General features: G+C 39.8%; 1 protein-coding gene across 1 annotated transcript; it reads left to right on the forward strand.

The window, feature by feature from the left end:
* Window positions 1-5419: 5419 nt before the first annotated feature.
* EMC7 (ER membrane protein complex subunit 7) lies at window positions 5420-19926 on the forward strand. The gene is made up of 5 exons (XM_055316875.1): window positions 5420-5739; window positions 9883-10002; window positions 15788-15926; window positions 17185-17265; window positions 19461-19926. The coding sequence occupies exons 1-5, from the start codon at window positions 5507-5509 to the stop codon at window positions 19611-19613; spliced, it is 726 nt and encodes a 241-aa protein (XP_055172850.1). The 5' UTR covers window positions 5420-5506; the 3' UTR covers window positions 19614-19926.
* Window positions 19927-22473: the final 2547 nt, after the last annotated feature.

Consider the following 22473-nt stretch of genomic DNA (forward strand, 5'->3'; position numbering starts at 1 on the left):
AATAGTGGAAGGCACTAGAGATCTCTGTGGGGTTCCTTTTACAAGTATACTAATCCCATTCATGATGGCCCTTCCTTCATGACTTAATCACCTCCCAAATGCCCCACGTCTTAATACAACCACCTTTAAGAGTTAGGATTTCAACCTATGAATTTTGAAGGGACGCAAATATTTGACCATAGCACTAGTTATTAGAGAAGTGAAAACAAAACCACAATGAGATACTGCTTCTCATCTATTAGGATGGCTATTATAAAAAAAAATTAACAAGTGTCGTGAGGACGTAGAGAAACTGAAACCCTTATGCATTGCTGGTGGGAATGTAAAATGGTGCAGCTGCAGTGGAAAACAGTATGGAGACTGCTCAAAGAATTAAACATAGAAATACCATATGGGGCAGCCCTGGTGGCTCAGCGGTTTGGCGCCACCTTCAGCCTGGGGTGTGATCCTGGAGACCCAGGATCGAGTCTCACGTTGGGTTCCCTGCATGGAGCCTACTTCTCTCTCTCTCTCTCTCTGCCATGAATAAATAAATAAAATCTTAAAAAAAAAAAAAAAGAAAAATACCATATGATCTGGCAATCCCACTTATGGGAACATACTCAAAAGAAGTAAAAACAAGGATTCGAACAGATATCTGTACACCCATGCACTATTAGCAGTACCATTCAGAATAACTAAAACTTAGAAACAACCCAAATGTCCACCAGTGGATGAATGATTTAAAAAAGTAGTATAAACATACGATGGGATATTATTCAGTCTTAAGGAGAAAACTGTGACATTGTGAACCTTGAGGACATTATACTAAGTAAAATAAGCCAGTTACAAGAAGGTATATACCATACAATTCCACTTACATGAGCTATCAATGAGGTAGAATGGTGGTCCCCAGGGGCTGGGGCAGAGGGAAATGGGGATTCCTTTAAGTAATATAGTATTGTTTTACAGGATGAAAAAGTTCTGGAGATTGGCTGTACAATAGTGTAAATATACTTAACACTACTTAACTGTGAACTTTAAAATGGTTAAGATGGGGCAGCCCAGGTGGCTCAGCAGTTTAGTGCCACCTTCAGCCCAGGGTGTGATCCTAGAGACCCGGGATCGAGTCCCACGTCACGCCTGCTTCTCCCTCTGCCTATGTTTCTGTCTCTGTGTGTGTGTGTGTCTCATGAATAAAAAAAATAAAATCTTTTTTTTAAATGGTTAAGATAGTACGTTTCATGTTATGTATATTTTACCACAATTTTCAAAAAAGATGATAAGGCACAAATCAAGAAGATTTAATTTTTACACTTACGCACAGATGTAAACAGAGGGTGGACACTTTGTGAAGGCTGGCAGACAGGGTGGACAAAACAGAGATGTTTCAAAGAGGGCTTAGAGATGCCTCGTGTGAAATGAGTTCAGCTACTGTACTTCTCCACTTTCGTGACTGGCTTTGGAGCAGATCCTTCGGCCTCTGTCCCTGTGGTGCATTGAACATTGGTATCCTGCAGCCACAGGCCAGCAAGAAGCTGGGTCCGTCAGGCCAAAAGGGCCCAAATGCACAGATGGTAGTTACATCACTCCTTCCGTTTAACATGTTAGTTCTCTATATACTAGTGTCCAACCACAGTAACAATATTTATATTTTCGTCTTTACAAAGCACTTTCTCTAGAATTTCTCTGGATGTTGAGAATTTTGCCTTTCTTCTTAATATTAAAGGTTTCCTCCTCATGTTTATAAGTTGTTTAGAGTGTCTTCACACTACCCCAATTTATTTTACTTAGGATTTTCACAGAATCTGATGGAAGGGATGAGAACTTATCTTTGCAGGACATTAAGGCAAGTTAGATGTCTCTTCAACCCTCTCTGAGAACAGTGGATGACATCCCATTTCAGAGGACTCCACAGGGAACTTCAGAAAGCCAAACTTGAGTCCTAGTGGATGATGGGCATTTTAAAATATTAAGGAAATTGGCTCCAGCTTGAGTGAAAAAGATTAGCTAATCTACTTGAAGTAAATGAGGTTTGAGAACTCAGAGGGCAAAAATCACTTAAAGTAAATAGGCTGTTTGGGGATCAGCACATGTGAGGTTTCCCAAGCATTCTGCTAATATTATTCTATTCTTAAAAACTAAAACCCGGGCAGCCCGGGTGGCTCAGTGGTTTAGCGCCGCCGCCTTCAGCCCAGGGCGTGATCCTGGAGACACAGGATCAAGTCCCACGTGGGGCTCCTTGCATGGAGCCTGCTTCTCCCTCTGCATCTCTGTGTGTGTGTCTCTCGTGAATAAATAAATAAAATCTTAAAAAAAAAAAAAAACCTAAAGCCCCCTGATTTAAATAGAAGTAGTGAAGGACATGATCCTCATTACTTTGTAGTCACACCTTATTAACCTACTACCTTCTTCCATAATAGCCAATGCACCAAGAATTGTTTAAAAAGCACCTTCACTCTGGAGGATGCTGACAAGCAAATTACTGACAGGGAGGAAAAGACCATCATAAAAGATGGCACTTTAAGTGATCATGAAAAGTCCAGATAAGGATGGCAACCATTTTTTGGCTTATTCAAACTATAAGAATTCAAAGTAAATTCTATTATATATATGTTAGTGTCTCTATTTTAAAAAGGTTTTCTATTTTTGTAATTTACATTGATAAAACATTTATTATAAAAATATTGCAAAAAAATCAGAAACATAACACCCTTTTAAAAAAGGAAATAAATACTACCTGTAAAACCCAGACTCAACCTCTGCTGGTACAATCCAACATTTTAAGTGCCTTGTTTGTTTGTTTTTTTTTTTTTTTTTGATTTTTTATTTATTTATGATAGTCACAGAGAGAGAGAGAGGCAGAGACACAGGCAGAGGGAGAAGCAGGCTCCATGCACCGGAAGCCCGATGTGGGATTTGATCCCGGGTCTCCAGGATCGTGCCCTGGGCCAGAGGCAGGCGCCAAACCGCTGCGCCACCCAGGGATCCCCTGTTTTTTTTTTTTTAAGATTTATTTATTCATGAGAGACACACAGAGAGAGAGGCAGAGACACAGGCAGAGGGAGGAGTAAGCTCCACGCAGGGAACCCGACGCTGGACCCATCCCAGGTCTCCAGAATCACATCCTGGGCAGAAGGCAGGACTAAACCGCTGAGCCACCCCGGCTGCCCTAGGTTGGTTTTTTTGAGGGTTGTCTCTCTGTTCCTATCCTTGTTCACCCCCTTGTGGCCATGATATGAAGAAGCCAAGAGCTAGGCAGAAAAAAGAGAGGAGCGAGAGAAAACCAAAGGGCCTGGATAATAAACGGATCACCTCTCACTTTAACAGTGTTTTACATAATCAAGGTAAGTCTGCTCGAAATCTATATGGGTCAAGATCTTGACAGGAAATAATAGATGGAAGACTTGAAGGACTTATTGTAAATTATCCCTTCGTTAAACTTCTTGCAAGTATGGGCAGAAGTAAAGGAAACTGAAGTGTCCTCCATATACCTCCTCCAGAAGTCAAGGAACCAAGTTTTTGCAATCCTTCAAGATCCTGCCTTTTAAGGCACAAAGTAGAGTGAGGGGTAGAGTGCATCTGGCTGGGCAAACAGAGTAGGTCCAGGACATAGTTTTTCTAAAATATTTCATTGTAATTCTACTTTCTTTTATAAGGCATGAGTTCAAGGGATACATTATGGAATTATGTATAATTTAGAGTTAGAAACCTATGCAGTTCCTACGGTTTGCTTGGCAAACACCAGCGGTAATAGAATTTCACACTACCAGAAAACATTCCTTAGTCTTCTCTATTCCAGCTGTGCCCATGGAGGTAGAAGCCTGGCATTCAAGGGGCTCAGATCATTAGATCCTTTGGCATTAGAATGACAATAAGATAGGGGAACAAAGGAGAAAGAAATTGAGAGCTCAGTTGCTGTTTGCTGCTAGTCCTCTTCCACATTGCCCCTACAAAAAAAAGTAAACTCCACCGTTCCCATATGGTATTAAGACCCACACTGGGGGCACCATGGGCTCAGTGGTTGAGCATCTGCCTTCCGCCCAGGGCATGACCCCAGAATCCCAGAATCCAGTCCTAGTCGGGGTCCACGCATGGAGCCTGCTTCTCCCTCTGCCTGTGTCTCTGTGTCTGTGTCTCTCATGAATAAATAAAATCATTAAAAAAAAAAAAAAGACCAACACTGATTACCTATTAATCACATTAACATGTCTGAGACACCAACAAAGCAGATCACCAAAAATATGTGAACATTTAGGGATAAAGCTATTTTTGTTTTGGCATGTTTGTAAATTTTGTATCGTTCTTGAAAAGTGAAATTTTATTTCATGATTTAGTATAGTTTTAACAGGAGGTGGTCGCGGGTAGGGCCATAACACATGATAATCTTTCTACAGTAGCTCTGCTTCTTCCAAAGATCAACTGTGAAGAAAGGGGATCCCTGGGTGGCGCAGCGGTTTGGCGCCTGCCTTTGGCCCGGGGCGCGATCCTGGAGACCCGGGATCAAGTCCCGCATCGGGGTCCCGGTGCATGGAGCCTGCTTCTCCCTCTGCCTGTGTCTCTGCCTCTCTCTCTCTCTCTCTCTCTGTGACTATCATAAATAAATAAAGGGGGGGGGGAGTACCTCCGCCCGACAATTGCTGCCGCTCCCGAGGACAGAGCACGGGAGGCCGCGGGTACCGCGTCTCTAACCCTTGCCAGGGGCTCAAGAGTATTTGGCTCTTCCATCCCCCTTTCCCCAATTTTTGTTACTTTTCTTTGGGAAGCTAAGTCTGAGAGTTCACAGAACAGAAACACGCATTTCGCTCGATAATCTTCAACAGAACGTTTATAACCAACAGAAATCTTAGGCAGGAGTCTGTTCTCTTTCTGCCATCAAGAAAGTGAAAATACTGGAGACGACCTCTGCGATCTCAGCTTGGTTCCCCCGACCCCCGACGCTGTTTACGGTAAAGCCCTGAAAACAACGATCGGTGTCGTGCCGGGTAGGCGGCCTTCAACTCTCTCCCTTTTCACAATAGTCGGTGTACCTGTTCCACTAAGAGTCTTCTAGGCACAGACATCATCCCCTTCACACACAAACGGGAGCCTTTGCATCTCACACGTCTTGGAGCATCCCTACAACTTTTCTAAGCGCTCTCGTGTGGACCCGCGTCTCCTAAAGCAGACACCGGTTCAGACGGTCGTCGCTCTCGGTCTCACAGTCTCCCACTCTGGCGCGGTCCCGCTGCCACAGCCACGCACAGGTCCGCACCGCCGCTCTGTGGGTGGACCCCGCCGACGCACCTGACCCTGGGCTCAGACCGCCTTCCGGCCTCGCGCGCCGGAAGTACTTTGCCTCATTTCCGCCTCGCAAGCGATTGGCTCAAGACTCCTTCCCTTGGCTTTGAGCCCGCAGCTCGAGCCGGCCCCCGCCTCTTGCGCGCAGTGATGACGACATCGGCCGGCGGCGGCGGCGGCGGCGGCGGAGACTGGGGGACGGTTAGGGCTTCCTGGGCTGCAGGCCTGGCTGTTGCGAGCTGCTGTCATGGCGGCCGTGCAGTGGGGCTTCATTTCCCTCCTCCTCTTGCTGCTCTCAGGGGATGCCCGGAGCTCGGAGCTGCCTGGGGCTGCTGCCGATGGGTCAGGCGGGATTGGGGTCGGCACAGGAGACCGCTTCAAGATTGAGGGACGTGCGGTTGTTCCAGGGGTGAAGCCCCAGGACTGGATCTCGGCGGCGCGAGTGCTGGTAGACGGAGAAGAGCATGTCGGATTTCTTAAGTGAGCCTCCTGTGGGCAGCGGGAAAGCGGTTGGCGTGGACGCTAGAGAGGAATTGCCCCTACGCGAGCCAAGTATCGGAGGGCGAAGGGGTGGGCGCCGGTAGCGGTCTGTGCCGGGAGACCTTGGGGGGCAGCCCTAAGCTTCCCCTTTCCTCCCCATCACCCCGTTTCCCTGTACCTCAGAAGTGAGGGTGGCAGGTGCTTGTCCCAGGGCGGAGCGGGGGGGAGGGTCAGTTTTCTTCAACTCCGTTTTTGCCTTGTTACGGGGTCGACCACTCCTCGGCCCTGCGGACGGGTGGACCTCTTGTTTTATGCTAAATTCTCTGCGTCTCATGTGATTTCCTCCCAATCTGGCCACCTTTTTAAAAGATTTATTTATTTATTCATGATAGACATGAGAGAGAGAGAGAGAGAGAGAGAGAGAGAGAGAGAGGCAGAGACACAGGAGGAGGGAGAAGCAGGCTCCATGCACCGGAAGCCCGACGCGGGACCCGATCCCGGGACCCCAGGATCGCGCCCTGGGCCAAAGGCAGGCGCCAAACCGCTGAGCCACCCAGGGATCCCAGAATCTGGCCACTTTTGCATTCATTTCTGTCTTTTGGCAGCTTGATGTTGTGTAGAAATATGCCGAGCGAGTGGGAATTCTCAAAGCCCAAAGGATTTCTATGATGGCATAGACTGGGAGGCTAATGTTGCTGCTTCTCAAATTAATGGGCCCTGAAGTCCCTAATCAAAGCACTTTTTTTTTTTTTTTTTTTTGCCTGGAGGTGGGATTATTCTTTTTTTACAGTTGAATTCATCGAGGGATTTGCAACGTTACATTTGGGGCATTTGTGTGAGACTGGGGTTTCTCCACATTTGCTAACATGGTTCAGTCTTTTCTAGCTTATTGTAAAAATGGGATTTCGACTTCTGTTAAAGAACGTGGTGAATTTATTAGCACTCCAGTTTTGCAGCAACCTGCTTTTCAGATGTTTAGGCACAACTGTGATGTTTTAAGTCTTTCGTTCGCTGCTTGGGATATGAAACTGAACTGAAAGAAAATATTTAGGGCAGCTCCGGTGGCTCAGCGGTTTAGCGCCGCCTTCGGCCGGGGATGTGATCCTGGAGACCCTGGGATCAAGTCCCACGTCGGGATCTCTGCATGGAGCCTGCTTCTCCCTCTGCCTGTGTCTCTGCCTCTCTCTCTCTCTCTCTCTCTCTGTGTGTGTGTGTCTGTCGTGAATAAATAAATAATTTAAAAATATTTAGGGGGATGCCTGGGTGGCTCAGCGGTTGAGCGTCTGCCTTCAGCTCAGGGCGTGATCCTGGAGTCTGGGATGGAGTCCCACATCGGGCTCCCTGCAGGGAGCCTGCTTCTCCCTCTGCCTGTGTCTCTGCCTCTCTCTGTGTGTCTCACATGAATAAATAAATAAAATCTTTAAAAAAAATAAAAATATTTAGGAAAGAAAGTGTTTTCCTGATTGATTTGTATACCAGCAAGTGGTATTTGAAAACCAGACATCGTAAATATGGACGTTTCTTTTCTTTCTTTCTTTCTTTCTTTCTTTCTTTCTTTTTTTTTTTTTTTGGACGTTTATTTCTAAATCTGATTTGCAAATATTCAGATCACCCGGGTGCTGTTGAATTAGAATTTGAATCTCAGATTAATAATGATGAGAAGCTAGTCTTTTTTTTTTTTTTTAAGATTTTATTTACTTATTCATGAGAGCCATACACAGAGAGAGAGGCAGAGACACAGGCAGAGGGAGAAACAGGCTCCACCCAGGGAGCCAGAGGTGGGACTTGATCCTGAGTCTCCAGGATCACTCCCTGGGGGAAGTCGGCTTAGCGCCGCTGAGCCATCTGTGCTGCCCGAGAAGCTAGTCTTAATGCTATTTGTTTTTACAAATCTGGCCTTAGGGTGTTCTTTAGGGTTTGCCTCAAGTGATGATGTTTTAATGAAGAAACTCAATTAAACCTTGGGAATATTGGGGATCCCTGGGTGGCTCAGCGGTTTAGCGCCTGCCTTCAGCCCAGGGTGTGACCCTGGAGACTCGGGATGAGTCCCACATCCGGCTCCCTGCATGGAGCCTGCTTCTCCCTCTGCCTGTGTCTCTGCCTCTCTGTGTCTCTCATGAATAAATAAATCTTAAAAACAGGTCATATGATTACAAAAAGGCTGGAAAGGATACTATAAAATGTTGTCTTATCCCTTACCTCTTGTTTATGTTTTCTTCAACAAACATATAACTTATACCTTATTTTAAAACAAAAATTATAAATGCTTCTTAAAAGAATTATATACCACAGAAAAGAGAAGCCAAGTGGTCAGTTTAGGCTAATTTCCCAAGGTTTTGTTTTGTTTTGTTTTAATAGTAAAATACAGTATATAGTACTCTGTAGCCATTTTTTTTTCCACTTAATATCTTGTGAGCAGTTTCTGACATCCTTTCATGTTCTGGCATTTGTATATAGAAATGTTAAGAATTAAAAAAAATTAATATGAAGAGCTTATGGTGGGACTCTTGTTGGAAGAGGGATAGTAATTGTCTTATACCTGTTATGCATAACTACAATGCCATTTTGACTTATAGTTCTGCTTGTTGAGGGTGGCTTGGGTCTTGGCTAATGGAGGTGAGGGGAGTTTTGACTGAATATGCTTCATGCCACTTCTTGCTCTCATCACTGTGTATATAAAGCATAATTTACACTCCAGAATAAATAATTCAAGGGAAGTCTAATGAAAGGATTAAACAGTGTAGTCATGGTGTTAGGGAAACAGCCAGGTTGTGCAGTACTCTGGAGTTTACAACCTCAAAGCCACTGTCACCTCTAAGCCTGAAGGAAGTAGGGGAAGTAAAGGTTACTGGGGCAAGAAAGGACTGCCGCAAGAGGAGCTCTGCCCTGTGATGGAGCAAGTCAGAGATGGCCTCTCAGGGAGAGAGCTGAGGAAAGATATGCTAAGCTCATTTTCTTTCCTTCAGGTCTGCGAAGAGGGAGGAAAAGGGTGGAGAGTGGGTCTGAAGGGCCAGTGAAGACCTCCAGCCCAGGAATAAGTTACTTTGATGTTTACATTTCAATTCTGTTTTAGTTTAGTGTGTACTTTGAAGTAGCAAGGAGTATCTTTTCCTCCTGCTTCTTTGTAAGTATTGTGAATGGGGCAGAATCAGTTTTTTCTTTAGCTATGAAAGAGCCTAATGATTTAAGAAGCATTATTCAATGTATTATACTAGGACTTCTTTGATAAACCAGATTTTTTAAAAAAGATTTTAGTATTCATGAGAGACGCACAGAGAGAGGCAGAGACACAGGCAGAGGGAGAAGCAGGCTCCATGTGGGACTCGATTCCAGGACCCCAGGATCACGCCCTGAGTTGAAGGCAGATGCTCAACCACTGAGCCATCCAGGTGTCCCTAAAGCAGATCTTTTTAGGATCATTTGTTTTCCTGAAACAGATACTTCTTTTTCTTCAGAAGGTCAGTTTCTCATTATCAAAACAAATTAATTTTGATTGTGAACCTGAGATTATCAGCTCTTCGTGGAATGGCTTTCTAAGTCTAGAAGGTAATAGAGGAAATCAGGAAGAAAAGGCAAATGGTTTTAACCACATAAATCTATTAAACTTCTATATATCCAAACAAAAGTAACCAAAGTAGATGGGAACTATATGTAACATGTGGAACAAATGGTGCTTGATGACCTTTTTCTTAGAAAGACAACAAAATGCAAACAAAAACTAGGAAAAAGCCATTAAATTTTAATTAAGGAATTGTTGCAGGAGGTTGGCAAAATTGAAACCTTAATATTGTAGTAATAATGCCTATTGATAATTTCCCTTGAATGAAGACATGGCTTCAGAATTGAAACAGTACCCTCTTTATCAGCTGTCCCACAGAAGGAATTAGAAGTGCTTTCTATGTCAGGATTCTCTGCTCCTGTGGAGTGCTCAGAGTTGTCAGAATCCTTTCAGTGGGATGGTGGAAGCTGAAGCATGGGGACAATTCTTGCCAGTTTGGGTGTTTTTTTGTTTTTTGTTTTGTTTTTTCTAACTTCTGTGTCATTTGGAGGAGCTTGATTTAGGAGTTAACAGATGATTTAAAACATAAGAAGAAAGGAAGCTGTTGATCAGCAGTGTCCAAATAATGATTTTCATTTTTCCAGGACAGATGGGAGTTTTGTGGTTCATGATATACCTTCTGGATCTTATGTAGTGGAAGTTATATCTCCAGCTTACAGATTTGATCCTGTCCGAGTCGATATCACTTCAAAAGGAAAAATGAGGTAAGAGCATCTGATTTAGTTTTTACAAAAGGCGAGGTTACCAAATACCTCCTATATTGCTTTTAGAATTTATAGTTAGGGCTGAAAAGTTTCTCATGTAAACTACAGATATTCCATGAAACATCCTTACATTATCTTTAATATTAAGTTTTTCCCCTCTGCCACCTAAAATATCCTTATATTATTTTAATCTGAGTGTTGGTAATATTGCAAAGTTGAACTTCCTCCTGCTCTGATTTAAAATTTATTTTAAAGCTCCTAATATGATTATAATCGAGAAGAGGCAAGATTACCTATCATGAGAGCAAAAACTCTGAAGGTTATAATTGCAATATGATTATTGAAGTGGGAAATAATTTAACTTTTCTAAATAGAAATATTACTACCTGTTTTTCATTGGAGTATCTTGATAATACCTCTAAATACCTATTTAATAGTTGTATTAATCTAGAAATTTCTACAGTTCTTCCTTTCTGAAATATTTAGTGTACATTGGAAATTTAGTATTTTTTAGGCAAATGCTAGATTACATTGTTTAGTTTATCTCAAAGTAAGGATCGTGATAAGAAAAAAAGCACAGTATTAGAGGTTGGCAGACTAGGAAAAATTTCAGAATTTCTAAGTAGATGAACATATGATTTGAAGTTTAGGTCAAAAGAATGCTGGACTAATTCAGGTTGTGAGTATGGAATATCACAAATCCTTTTGAAGTTGGAATCCCTTGTGTAGATGTCCAGTTATTCTTTCTGTTATAACCCCAGTTATTTTTTTTTATTGTCCCATACCAGTAATATTCTCTTTGGTCTAATCTGACCAGGAAGTATATGAAACAATTTTATTTATTTTATATACTTGTTTATTTTTTCTAGCTTTATTGAGGTATGGTGACAAATATGAAAGAATTTTGAGTGGTAATGCCTCTTCTTTGAGCTATCACAAAACAATTCCATGTTACAGTAATAAAGCATAGGTCTTGCAAAGGTAAAAATAGATTTGGGGTTCGAGGAGCTCTGTTTTATTACTGATCTTATTGGTATGTGCAAAGAATATTTAGATTGATTTGTAGAGACCCCAAATTCAGCTGACACGATAGAAATAATGTTCAGTTGGTACCATAATATTTACATTTGAGTTTATGCCTAAAAGTTTTTCTTCTTTCTTTGCCTTTTGTTTTTGGACATTGAAAGTTATAAAAGTATAATGTGTAAATATGCTATAATTCACATATAATGAATGAGTCACACATAGAGCTGTCTCATCCTTTATATCAGCTGCTTATTAGTCCATTTATGCCACTGCCTGTTATGGACAGACAGGGGTCCCCCCCTCCCCTTTTTTAAAAGTGAGTGAACAGAGATGATTATTTGTTGGCAATTTAAATTCTTTTTTTTTTTAAGATTTTATTTATTTATTTATTTATTTATTTATTTATTTATTTATTTATTTATTGTTAAGATTTTATTTATTTATTCATAGACCCAGAGAGAGAGAGAGGCAGAGACACAGGCAAAGGGAGAAGCAGGAAGCAGGCTCCATGCAGGAAGCCCGATGTGGGACTCGATCCCGGGTCTCCAAGATCACACCCCAGGCTGCAGGTGGCGCCAAACCGCTGCGCCACCCGGGCTGCCCTAATAAATTTATTTTTATTGGTGTTCAATTTTTCAACATACAGAATAATACCCAGTGCTCATCCGACAAGTGCCCACCTCAGTGCCTGCCACCCAGTCACCCCCACCCCCTGCCCACCTCCCCTTCCACCACCCCTAGTTCGTTTCCCAGAGTTAGGAGTCTTTCATGTTCTGTCTCCCTTTCTGATATTTCCCACTTATTTTTTCTCCTTTCCCCTTTATTTTTTTTTCCTTTCCCCTTTATTCCCTTTCATTATTTTTTTTCTTTTTTTTTTAATTTTTATTTATTTATGATAGTCACAGAGAGAGAGAGAGAGAGAGGCAGAGACACAGGCAGAGGGAGAAGCAGGCCCCATGCACCGGGAGCCCGACGTGGGATTCGATCCTGGGTCTCCAGGATCGCGCCCTGGGCCAAAGGCAGGCGCCAAACCGCTGCGCCACCCAGGGATCCCCCTCATTATTTTTTATATTCCCCAAATGAATGAGACCATATAATGTTTGTTCTTCTCCGATTGACTTATTTCACTCAGCATAATACCCTCCAGTTCCATCCACGTCGAAGCAAATGGTGGGTATTTGTCGTTTCTAAAGGCTGAGTAATATTCCATTGTATACATAAACCACATCTTCTTTATCCATTCATTTTTCGATGGACACCGAGGCTCCTTCCACAGTTTGGCTATTGTGGACATTGCTGCTAGAAACATTGCTGCTAGTGCAGGTGTCCCGGCGTTTCATTGCATCTGTATCTTTGGGGTAAGTCCCCAGCAGTGCAATTGCTGGATCATACGGCAGATCTATTTTTAACTCTTTGAGGAACCTCCACACAGTTTTCCAGAGTGGCTGCACCAGTTCACATTCACACCAGCAGTGTAAGAGGGTTCCCTTTTCTCCACATCCTCTCCAACATTTGTTGTTTCCTGCCTTGTTAATTTTCCCCATTCTCACTGGTGTGAGGTGGTATCTCATTGTGGTTTTGATTTGTATTTCCCTGATGGCAAGTGATGCAGAGCATTTTCTCATGTGCTTGTTGGCCATGTCTATGTCTTTCTCTGTGAGATTTCTCTTCATGTCTTTTGCCCATATCATGATTGGATTGTTTGTTTCTTTGGTGTTGAGTTTAATAAGTTCTTTATAGATCTTGGAAAAGACTTTATTTATTTATTCATGAGAGACAGAGAGAGAGAGAGGCAGAGACACAGGCGGAGGGAGAAAAGCAGGCTCCATGCAGGGAGCCTGATGTGGGACTTGATCCAGGGACTCCAAGATCACACCCTGGGCCAAAGGCAGGTGCCACACCACTGAGCCACCCAGGGATCCCTAAATTCTTGATACTATCATGAAACTAATATAATGATGCCACTAAAAATAAATTCTTTAAAAATTTTCTCCTCTATTTTTTTTTTAAATTTTTATTTATTTATGATAGTCACACACACACAGAGAGAGAGAGAGAGAGACAGAGAGAGAGAGAGAGAGAGAGAGAGAGAGAGACATAGGCAGAGGGAGAGGGAGAAGCAGGCTCCATGCACCGGGAGCCCGACGTGGGATTCGAGCCCGGGTCTCCAGGATCGCGCCCTGGGCCAAAGGCAGGCGCTAAACCACTGCGCCACCCAGGGATCCCTCTCCTCTATTTTTGAAGTTAAATTGTTGTCTTAGAATAGTCTAGTTTGTCCAAATTCTAATCATATTTCTTGCTGTTGTCTATTTAGAGCAAGGGTGAAGCTTGAATTGAAGGTAATGTCTTATAAATATGTTTATAAATATTCTTTGATAGAATAAATGGACTTTGAATTTCAAAGTGGATGAACCTCATTAGGTATCAAATTTCTCGTCTTTTTAGAGACATAAAGATTTTTAATAAAATATATAGGTAAAATCCTAGTATGTTAAATTTAAACTTTAAAGGACTTATCATGACTTATAAATTTTAGAATTGTAAGCTTAGAGTTGGGTGGGTATGTAGATTACACTTTCTATTATATACACATTTAAGTGTTTTTTTTTTTAATATCAAAAATACCAAATCCTGGAGGAAATGAGGATTGTTAAAAGGGATACTTGTATGTTAGAAACTATATTTTTATTTACTTTTGCTCTGAATTTTGAATAAAGTAGTCTAAGAAAATGGGAATATTTTTCTGTATATGAAGGTTTTTTTTGCTTTTTGCTGTGGGTAAAGAGTACTTCCTGCTTTAGCATTTAAGGACTAGTTGCAGCAGTGGGATTCATGTTCTCGGTTTCCTTCCTGATGATTGGATGCCTGAAACTAGGTAAAAATCATGGCCCTTATTTTAATAATTGGAAGTGGGACAGAATAGAGAACAGAGTGGGATTCATATAAGATCCTAATATTTGTGACCAACATTTTTGTAAACATGCATGGTAATATGACAGACATTTCCTTTTAAATATATAGCACCCAAATGAGTAAGGGAAATCCTGGGAGGACAAACTATAAACCATTTTCCCACCTGAGGGTTTTGATACTCTAACCAAAATGCTTAGATTTGGGGCACCTGGGTGGCTTATTCAGTTATGCATCTGACTCTTGATCTTAGCTCAGGTCTCAGCTTGTGGAGACTGGGGGAAAAAAAAGCTTAGATTTTATTAGCAGTATGTAGGTAAGAGCCTTAAGATTGTTTTGAGCCAGAATTAGATCTAAGACTTGATTCCCCCTTTGACCCTTGGCACTAAAATCCAGAAGACCAGGCTCCCAATCTGAAAAATCTGTCCTGAAATTTAATAGTCCCAGTCCTACCTTCACTGAAATTTGGGGTGTGAATTGATTACTTCTTGCATAATCCAGAAACTTTGAAGCTGTGCAATTAACAAGATCATCCGTTTTCATAATCTTGGCCTCCTGGCAGAGACAAATGCATAACCTCTCTGCAGGGAAATACTCTGTCCAGGTCCACACATAAATAAAGTATATAACTTATCAAATACCCCCTAAAAAACAATGTACATGGAGTCAGTAGATGAATTAGACGTCTTAGAACCTCAGATAATAGAATTCTTGGATATGGACTATGAAATAGTTTAAAGTATGTTTAAATCGCTTATACAAATAAAAGATTTATTGCCGTAAGAGTAAAATACTATAAAAATAGACCATAGATATTTGAAAAAAGGACAAAATAGAACTTCTACAATAAATACAGGTTTTGGAATACAAAATTCAATGCGTGTATTAAACAATTGAACAGAGATTTGATGAACTGGAAGATGGATCAGAAGAAATTTACCCAGAATGCAGTACACCTAAAGGAATGGACACGGTGAAAGAATTTAATAAGATGCCAAGTAGAGAATAAAAAGGTGGAACAGGTGTCAAGTAGAAATTCCATAAGGAAATGAGCGAATGGTGGGGAGGCAGTTTTCAAGAAGTAAACTGGAACATGTGTGAACATGGGTGAGAGTGTTAATTAAAATTAGTGGCATCTCTGGTGAAAATGTAGTATTACCTATGGCACTGTTGCAGGACTTTCTTAAATGATAAATTTTTCCTGCAGAATAAACGTGAAAATTGAGTGTGTTCATTAATGCATATCTCAAGCAATCAAAGAAGTAAAATCCAGCATTTTTATATATTTGTAACAATTATTAAATATAATCAAAGAGCTTTACAGCTAGAAGAATTCTCAAAGAACTTTTGATATAACCAGAGAAGAATTTGTTTAATCCCACAGGCCTAGGTAATAACAGAACTATAGCTAGAAATTAGGTCTCTTTTTTTTTTAAATTTTTATTTATTTATGATAGTCACACAGAGAGAGAGAGAGAGAGGCAGAGACATAGGCAGAGGGAGAAGCAGGCTCCATGCACTAGGAGCCCGACGTGGGATTCGATCCTGGGTCTCCAGGATCGCTCCCCGGGCCAAAGGCAGGCGCCAAACCGCTGCGCCACCCAGGGATCCCGAAATTAGGTCTCTTGATTCCAAGTCTGGTGTTCTTCCTCTACAGTTTGCTAAATATTTTAGAAATACAGATAAAGCTACTTTGATCAGATTTTTAAAATAAAAAATTTAGATGCCAGAGCATTTTAGAAAAAGCTAAAGGTAATTAAAAGGCAGTGCTAATGTATTATGAGTAGTTTTTTTAATTAGTAATGTTTTTGATGAAATTACTGATGCTTTTTTCATGTTGCTTTATCAGAGCAAGATATGTGAATTATATCAAAACATCAGAAGTGGTCAGACTGCCTTATCCTCTTCAAATGAAGTCTTCAGGTCCACCTTCTTACTTTATTAAAAGGGAATCATGGGGCTGGACAGACTTTCTAATGAATCCGATGGTATGTATCTGTACAATTAAGTATCTTTACTAATCTCTAATTTGATTCCAGGTAGTTGAAAAGTTCTAACCCTGGTGAGGAGGAAAAGTCAAATTATTAAGATGAAAGGATAATTGTGAATAGTTTTATTGATTTCAGGAAAATCATATCTTTGGGAATATTAATGAAAAGAATATAGTGAGAATTGCATGGTAGATTTGACATTGAAATGTGGAACAGCAATGTGATAAATATGATGAAATGTTTTAAAATGCAAATGGAATAAGAATATGTGGCAAGTCACGTGGAGTTAGCTGTCTCATCCTTCATACTACCTGCATATCAGTCCAGTGATGAATGTGCCATCATTTATTGATCAGCCACTATTGGTGGCTTGAGTAAGGGTTTTTCTCCTTTTTGCATATGTGTAGTAAACAGAAAAATTAATCTGTGGTAATTTAAATACAAAGTATGAAACTAATGTTATGGTATCCACTGATAATAAAACACTAATAGAATGCATTCTTTAGAAACAAATGGACTTTGTTTTTCTGCTTCTGGAAATTGAATTATTATCTTGCAATTGTGTAAGTGGTGATCATATTCCTTTCTGATAGCTTATTTAAGTCACAGAATATTTGGGGACTGTACATTTTTTGAAAGGAATAAATAGTACCTAAAATCTGCTATCAGGCATAAAGAAGCAGGAGAGTAGAGTGAATAGGGGAAATCAGCAATGAGACTCCAAAGCTTATTAAGAAATATCTTCCATGTTTTCATTTCTGAAATTCCATGGAAACATACCTACTACTAGAAGCTTCTAATGCATTTTTAAAAACTCATCTGTTATAGTAGTCACCTAGTAGCCTATAATACAGGCTTGAGAGGATGTGCATTAATTAGAGGGGCATATAATATTTTCTGCAAGAACCACAAAGTTATCTGGAAAGAGCCTAGCTGGCCATCAGGATCATCATTCTTAATGCCAGACTGCAGATTAAAGAAAGTGAATAGTTATGTTAGCAAACTGTGTTAAATTGTAAACTCTGCAAAATGTTAAGTGGTGTAGATAGGAAGTGAGGTGACTATAAAGTCCAAACCTACATAGGTAAGGCTCTTATACTTTATAGGAATTAAACATTGAGGAGCACCTTATATCAACAGGACTGGGTCAGTAGAATTGAGGTGCTGCCGCTAGTTTTATTGTGTATATAACATTTGAGTCTTTAATTTTATCATCATTTCAAACATTTTTTGGATTTTTTTTTTCTTTCCACAGGTTATGATGATGGTTCTACCATTATTAATATTTGTGCTTCTGCCCAAAGTGGTCAACACAAGTGATCCTGACATGAGACGGGTAAGATTATTCCCCCGCTGTGGATTTTTGAACGGTATTCTGATGCCTGAACCAGCTGTTGTGGCTGACCGGCTTGGGGTTTTTTTGGCTTTATCCTAATTCCCAAGCCAAATTCATTCAGAGGTTGTGTTAACACAGTATCGTGTTCCAGCCATTTAATTAGTTGTTTCCATTGGACCAGATAAATTGTTGGTTCTGCCTCATAAAAGCCTGGATCTCTTCATATAGCTAAAAAACTCTGCCTAGTACTGTGTTTGTGCCTCATTTGTTAAATAGTTGAAATGCATAATAATCCTGGTATCCCAGTCCAAATAGTTTGCAAAATGATAGCTTCTTACAATTTATTTTTACTTTACAAAACCCTTCAGAGTACACATTTAGTTTATATGTTCAGATACATACACACACAAATTCTGATCACCAAGGGAGAAAACTAGAATAGTGGCTTCCAGACTTCACCACAAAATCATACTGATTTGTCAATGGGTGGGGAGTTGCCAAGTAAGATCCTTCAAATTTGGGTGCCACTGCTTTGTCTTTTTAAAATTTTGGCTTCCATAAAATCTTCAGAATTTTTTTAACCATTACTTTTCTTCTACCTGGAAACCATCAACAAATATCTCCTGAGTTCCAGGTTTTTCCATTTTATATAATATATTGATGTATTGACACCTTATTCATTGCTGAATGAACATTTATTGATTGATAGCTAGGTATGGACACTTGGGATACAAAAATAAATTGTATATCATCTCTGTGGTCAACAAGCTCAGAGTCCGTTAAATGTAGGAAATACAATGGATTTATGAACACTCATCTTGCTATCAGGATTGTAGGTGTATGTGTGAGTGTGTGTGTGTTTTAAATGGGAAAATAAGATACACATAAAATAAATACAAATGTTTGCTGAGGTAGTAGGTCATCAAGTTCTGTAGAAGGCAAGGCATTTATTCCAAACTGGAATAGCAGAAAAAACTTCATGTTTAAAGAAAGCTTTATGATATTTCAGAATATCTTATTCCCAAATTTGACATTTTAGTTTCAGCATTGGTCAGAAAGTGTACATCCTTGTAATCCTTGTATCTATTAAGCCAGTTAACTCTGTGGCATTAGTAGAAGGAAACACTAGTGGTCACATTGGATCAAAAATTCATTCCTTGCAAAGTGCTTTGCACATAGTAAGCAGTATAAAAAGTTCTTTAATCAGGAGCTTCAGAATTGGAGAGATTAAAAAATAGAATTGATATGTTTAATGCAGGGTCTCAAGATCTCTTGCCACATACATTTAATTCTTGATTATTAGAGCACGTTAACATGTTTTATTTATGCTTATAACATTTCTTTTCCTAGCCATATATGTAAAAGTACTTTCTCCCTGAGAACCTGTGTATAAATTCTACCTTTGGGAAGAAAGCCTAAGCTAATATCCAAGTAGTGTTGTTCAACTTTAAATGATAGATAATACAGTATTTGCTATTCTTTTTTCATGTGTGAACTAATACAATTTTAAGTTCACTTTTGGAATGTAATGTAAAATTTAAATGTAGCATGTATTACATTAGTATTTTTAAAGGTAGAACAGTACTTTATAGATTGTTGGCTCAGTAGAGGACAAAACTGTAAAATGAAGATACCAAATCCACATGAGGTCCTACCAGTGATTTATTGTAACATTTATGTTGCTTGCTTTAGATGCTGTGATGAGGTTACTCGGGCTGTATAGATTTACCACTAAGGGCCTTAGGAATGGAATATTGGAAATACTGTAGTTACTTTTCAAACATTTCTGATAACCTTGGTATATAATTAAAGATTGATACTCTTTTTTATATGCATTTAAAGAAAGCATGAGTTAAAAAAAAAACACTTGGTAAAACAGTAAAAAAGCATTTTTATCAGAAAACCTAAAATAAGATGGCAAGAATATGATCACATATAATCTTAGAAAATACCCGTTATGAAAACATAAGCTGAATCAAACCCTATGCAAGATTTATTGGGGATTAATTAAGGATCACAATACTTCGTAGTAAAAAGGAGGTATGAAACATGGTTTCTGAAGGGGCGGTGGGTATAACATTGCTGAGAACCAGTAGCTTCTACTTGTATTCCTCTCCTTTAATGGAAGTGATATTTGTTAACTGACTTGAAAGATCTCAGTGCCTTTCCAGTTATTGTGCTTTGTCCTCTTGCAGGAGATGGAACAGTCAATGAACATGTTGAATTCCAACCATGAATTGCCTGATGTTTCTGAGTTCATGACAAGACTCTTCTCTTCAAAATCGTCTGGCAAGTCTAGCAGTGGCAGCAGTAAAACAGGCAAAAGTGGGGCTGGCAAAAGAAGGTAGTTGGACCATGTGGAGATAGCATTTGCACAAACACAGCAACACTGGGTGACATCCAAGTTTTGAGGGGAAACCGTGTGAAGCAACTACTGTAAATTTGAGTCATCCTTAAAGTTGATCTCTTATAACTGTTGTGTGTGGTAACTCTTCAGCACGTGTTTTGTACTTGGTACACAAGAAAACCCAGCTTTCATCTTTTATCTGTATGAGGTCAATATTGATGTCACTGAATTAATTACAGTGTCCTATAGAAAATGACGTTAATAAATTATATGAAGTACTATACATTATGTATATTAAAATGTCTTAATCCAGAGATGAAATGATCTTGTTACTTCTCTTTCACTTAGTGTTTCTTTTATTCCAAACAGTTTTCTTCTTTCATTATATGAGGCTTAAAATTGACATTTCCTATTTAAAAAGAAGTGGCTTATATTTTTGGAGCTGCATGTGCCATGGTTTTTTTTGTGTAGCCAGACCTTACAAAATTATTAGCCCTGCCCTGCATTTAAACATTAGGGAATGTTTGGGGTGGAACCATATGTTCCTGATGTAGTTTTAATTTATGTTATTACAGTTAATTTCAAGAGTATAGATGAGAGTACATGTTACTAGTTCTTAAATTTTGGTTACCGTCTATGGGATTCATTATTGACTCTCAGTAATAGACTGTGCTTCAAGGTGGGAGTCAGAGATGGATGATGTCTAGTGCCTGTCCACAATAGAGCTTGTTATGTAGGGAGGAAACACAAATAATAACAGGTTATGAATGGTCAGGGGAAGGAAGTGCAGTGGTGGCAGAGCCTCCTGGAAACTAAGGGTGGAAAATCAACCTTAGAGCTCCTGGTGTAATTTTGGTAGTATTGCACAGGTAGCTTTTAAACCCCATCATCTGGGGATCCCTGGGTGGCGCAGCGGTTTGGTGCCTGCCTTTGGCCCAGGGCGCGATCCTGGAGATCCGGGATCGAATCCCATGTCGGGCTCCCGGTGCATGGAGCCTGCTTCTCCCTCTGCCTGTGTCTCTGCCCCCCCCCGCCCCCCCCCGTGACTATCATAAATAAATAAATAAATAAATAAATAAATTTTTTTTGAAATAAATCCCATCATCTCTTCTATCACTCTCAGACTTGTTGGAATATAGATTACCTTACTTTCCATTCAGGATTATCTCAAAAGCTTTTTTTTTATTTCAAAAAGTCATAAAAATTTCAGACCTTTTCTTTTGCTTTATTTTAATTAAATGTGAATTCCAAAACTATACTCTAGTAAAGGTTTCCTATCCTTTTCTATGTTAAAGAACCCCCCTATTTTCTTAAGGTTGTTAGTCAGCCAAAAATAACAATAACAACAAAAGATTGATTCCAAAGTCTTATTTTCCCTTTTGTGTAGGTACCATTGTTCATTTTGAAATGAGGTTCGTAACTTTTCTTATAAAGATGTAAGTTCTGATACAGAACATTTTATTAACTATATCTATTTTTAAATTATATACTACAGTTACAAGCTGGTTAAGCTATGAATGATTAAGGTGGATAGACTGGTTAATGGTAGAACCAGGTAGGTCTTTGAAAATAGTCATTTATTGAAAATAATTAAAATACTAGAATACTATTTGAATGGAAGCTGCAATTTATTTATTTATGTATTTATTTTATTTATTAAAATATTTATTTATTCATGAGAGACACAGAGAGAGAGAGAGAGAGGCAGAGACACAGGCAGAGGGAGAAGTAGGCTCCATGCAGGGAGCCCAATGTGGGACTTGATCCCGGGTCTCCAGGATCACGCCCTGCACTGAAGGTGGTGCTAAACTGCTGAGCCACCGGGCTGCCTGGAAGTTGCAATTTAAAGGAGACAGAATATAGTGAGAGTCACAGTTGTATGGCTAGAAATTATCCTGAAAATTTTCAAAATTTGAATTGTCAAAATTTGCACACAGACTACCTAATGATCAAAAAATTAGGAAAGCACTTCCAAGGAAATTATCATTTCATGAGCTAATTAAGAAACTTTGTGGTTATTTTACATAAATTATAAAGCCATCTGAATATAAAATACATCCCTTATGGTACAGAATGTTTTTACATCAATTATATATGAAACTCTTATCTTTGCATAGAACCCTCATCAAATGCTTAGTGTGCTTACAAGTACAGAAATGATTGTATTTTATTAGGCAATATTGGGTTCAGTACAAAGAAGCCATTTAGCTGCTAACTTGCTTTGTGACTTTGGGCAAGTCACTTTCCCTCTTTGAGCCCTGTCTTGTCTTGTTCATTGTTGTATTTCCAGCATTGAGCGTGTGGGCACACAATAAATGTTTGTTAAATAAATAAATAAATGGGCCTCAAGTTTCCTCCTCTGTAAATTGAGAGATTTAGATTAGACCTGTAAATTCCTTTTCAGATCTAAAATTACTCCACTACAATTCTAAGCTGGTCCTACTACTTCCTACCTGCAAGAACCATATATCAGTGCCAAGTTTTTCTTTTCCACTTCCTCAGATTCTTTCTGCTGTTCCCCATTTGGAACAGAGCAAAGTATTATTTTGCTCTTTAGGGCCTTAGATTCAGTGTACATATATCTCCTTAATATAAGTTTGTGTTTTAAAATTTTTCACATCTACTAATTTAAACCTGAGTAGTGATTTTGCAAAACAAATTTTTGTTGCCCATTCTTTTTTTTTTTTTTTTTTAATTTATTTATTCATGAGAGAGGCATAGACACAGGCAGAGGGAGAAGGAGGCTCCTTGCAGGGAGCCCGATGTGGGACTCGATCCCAGGACCCCAGGATCATGACTGGAGCCGAAGCAGACGCTCAACTGCTGAGCCACCCGGGTCTCCCTTTGTTGCCCATTCTTGC

The sequence above is a fragment of the Nyctereutes procyonoides genome, unplaced genomic scaffold (genome assembly GCF_905146905.1).
Source record: "Nyctereutes procyonoides isolate TBG_1078 unplaced genomic scaffold, NYPRO_anot_genome, whole genome shotgun sequence".
In the NCBI taxonomy this organism is placed as follows: Eukaryota; Metazoa; Chordata; class Mammalia; order Carnivora; family Canidae; genus Nyctereutes; species Nyctereutes procyonoides.

What these genes read in the sequence shown, in the direction of transcription:
- EMC7 (XM_055316875.1), top strand. Translation starts at nt 5,507, where the DNA reads ATGGCGGCCGTGCAGTGGGGCTTCATTTCCCTCCTCCTCTTGCTGCTC. An exon ending in GAGCATGTCGGATTTCTTAA is followed by an intron (nt 5,740 to 9,882) that starts GTGAGCCTCCTG and finishes TCATTTTTCCAG; the next exon opens with GACAGATGGGAGTTTTGTGG. An exon ending in ACTTCAAAAGGAAAAATGAG is followed by an intron (nt 10,003 to 15,787) that starts GTAAGAGCATCT and finishes TTGCTTTATCAG; the next exon opens with AGCAAGATATGTGAATTATA.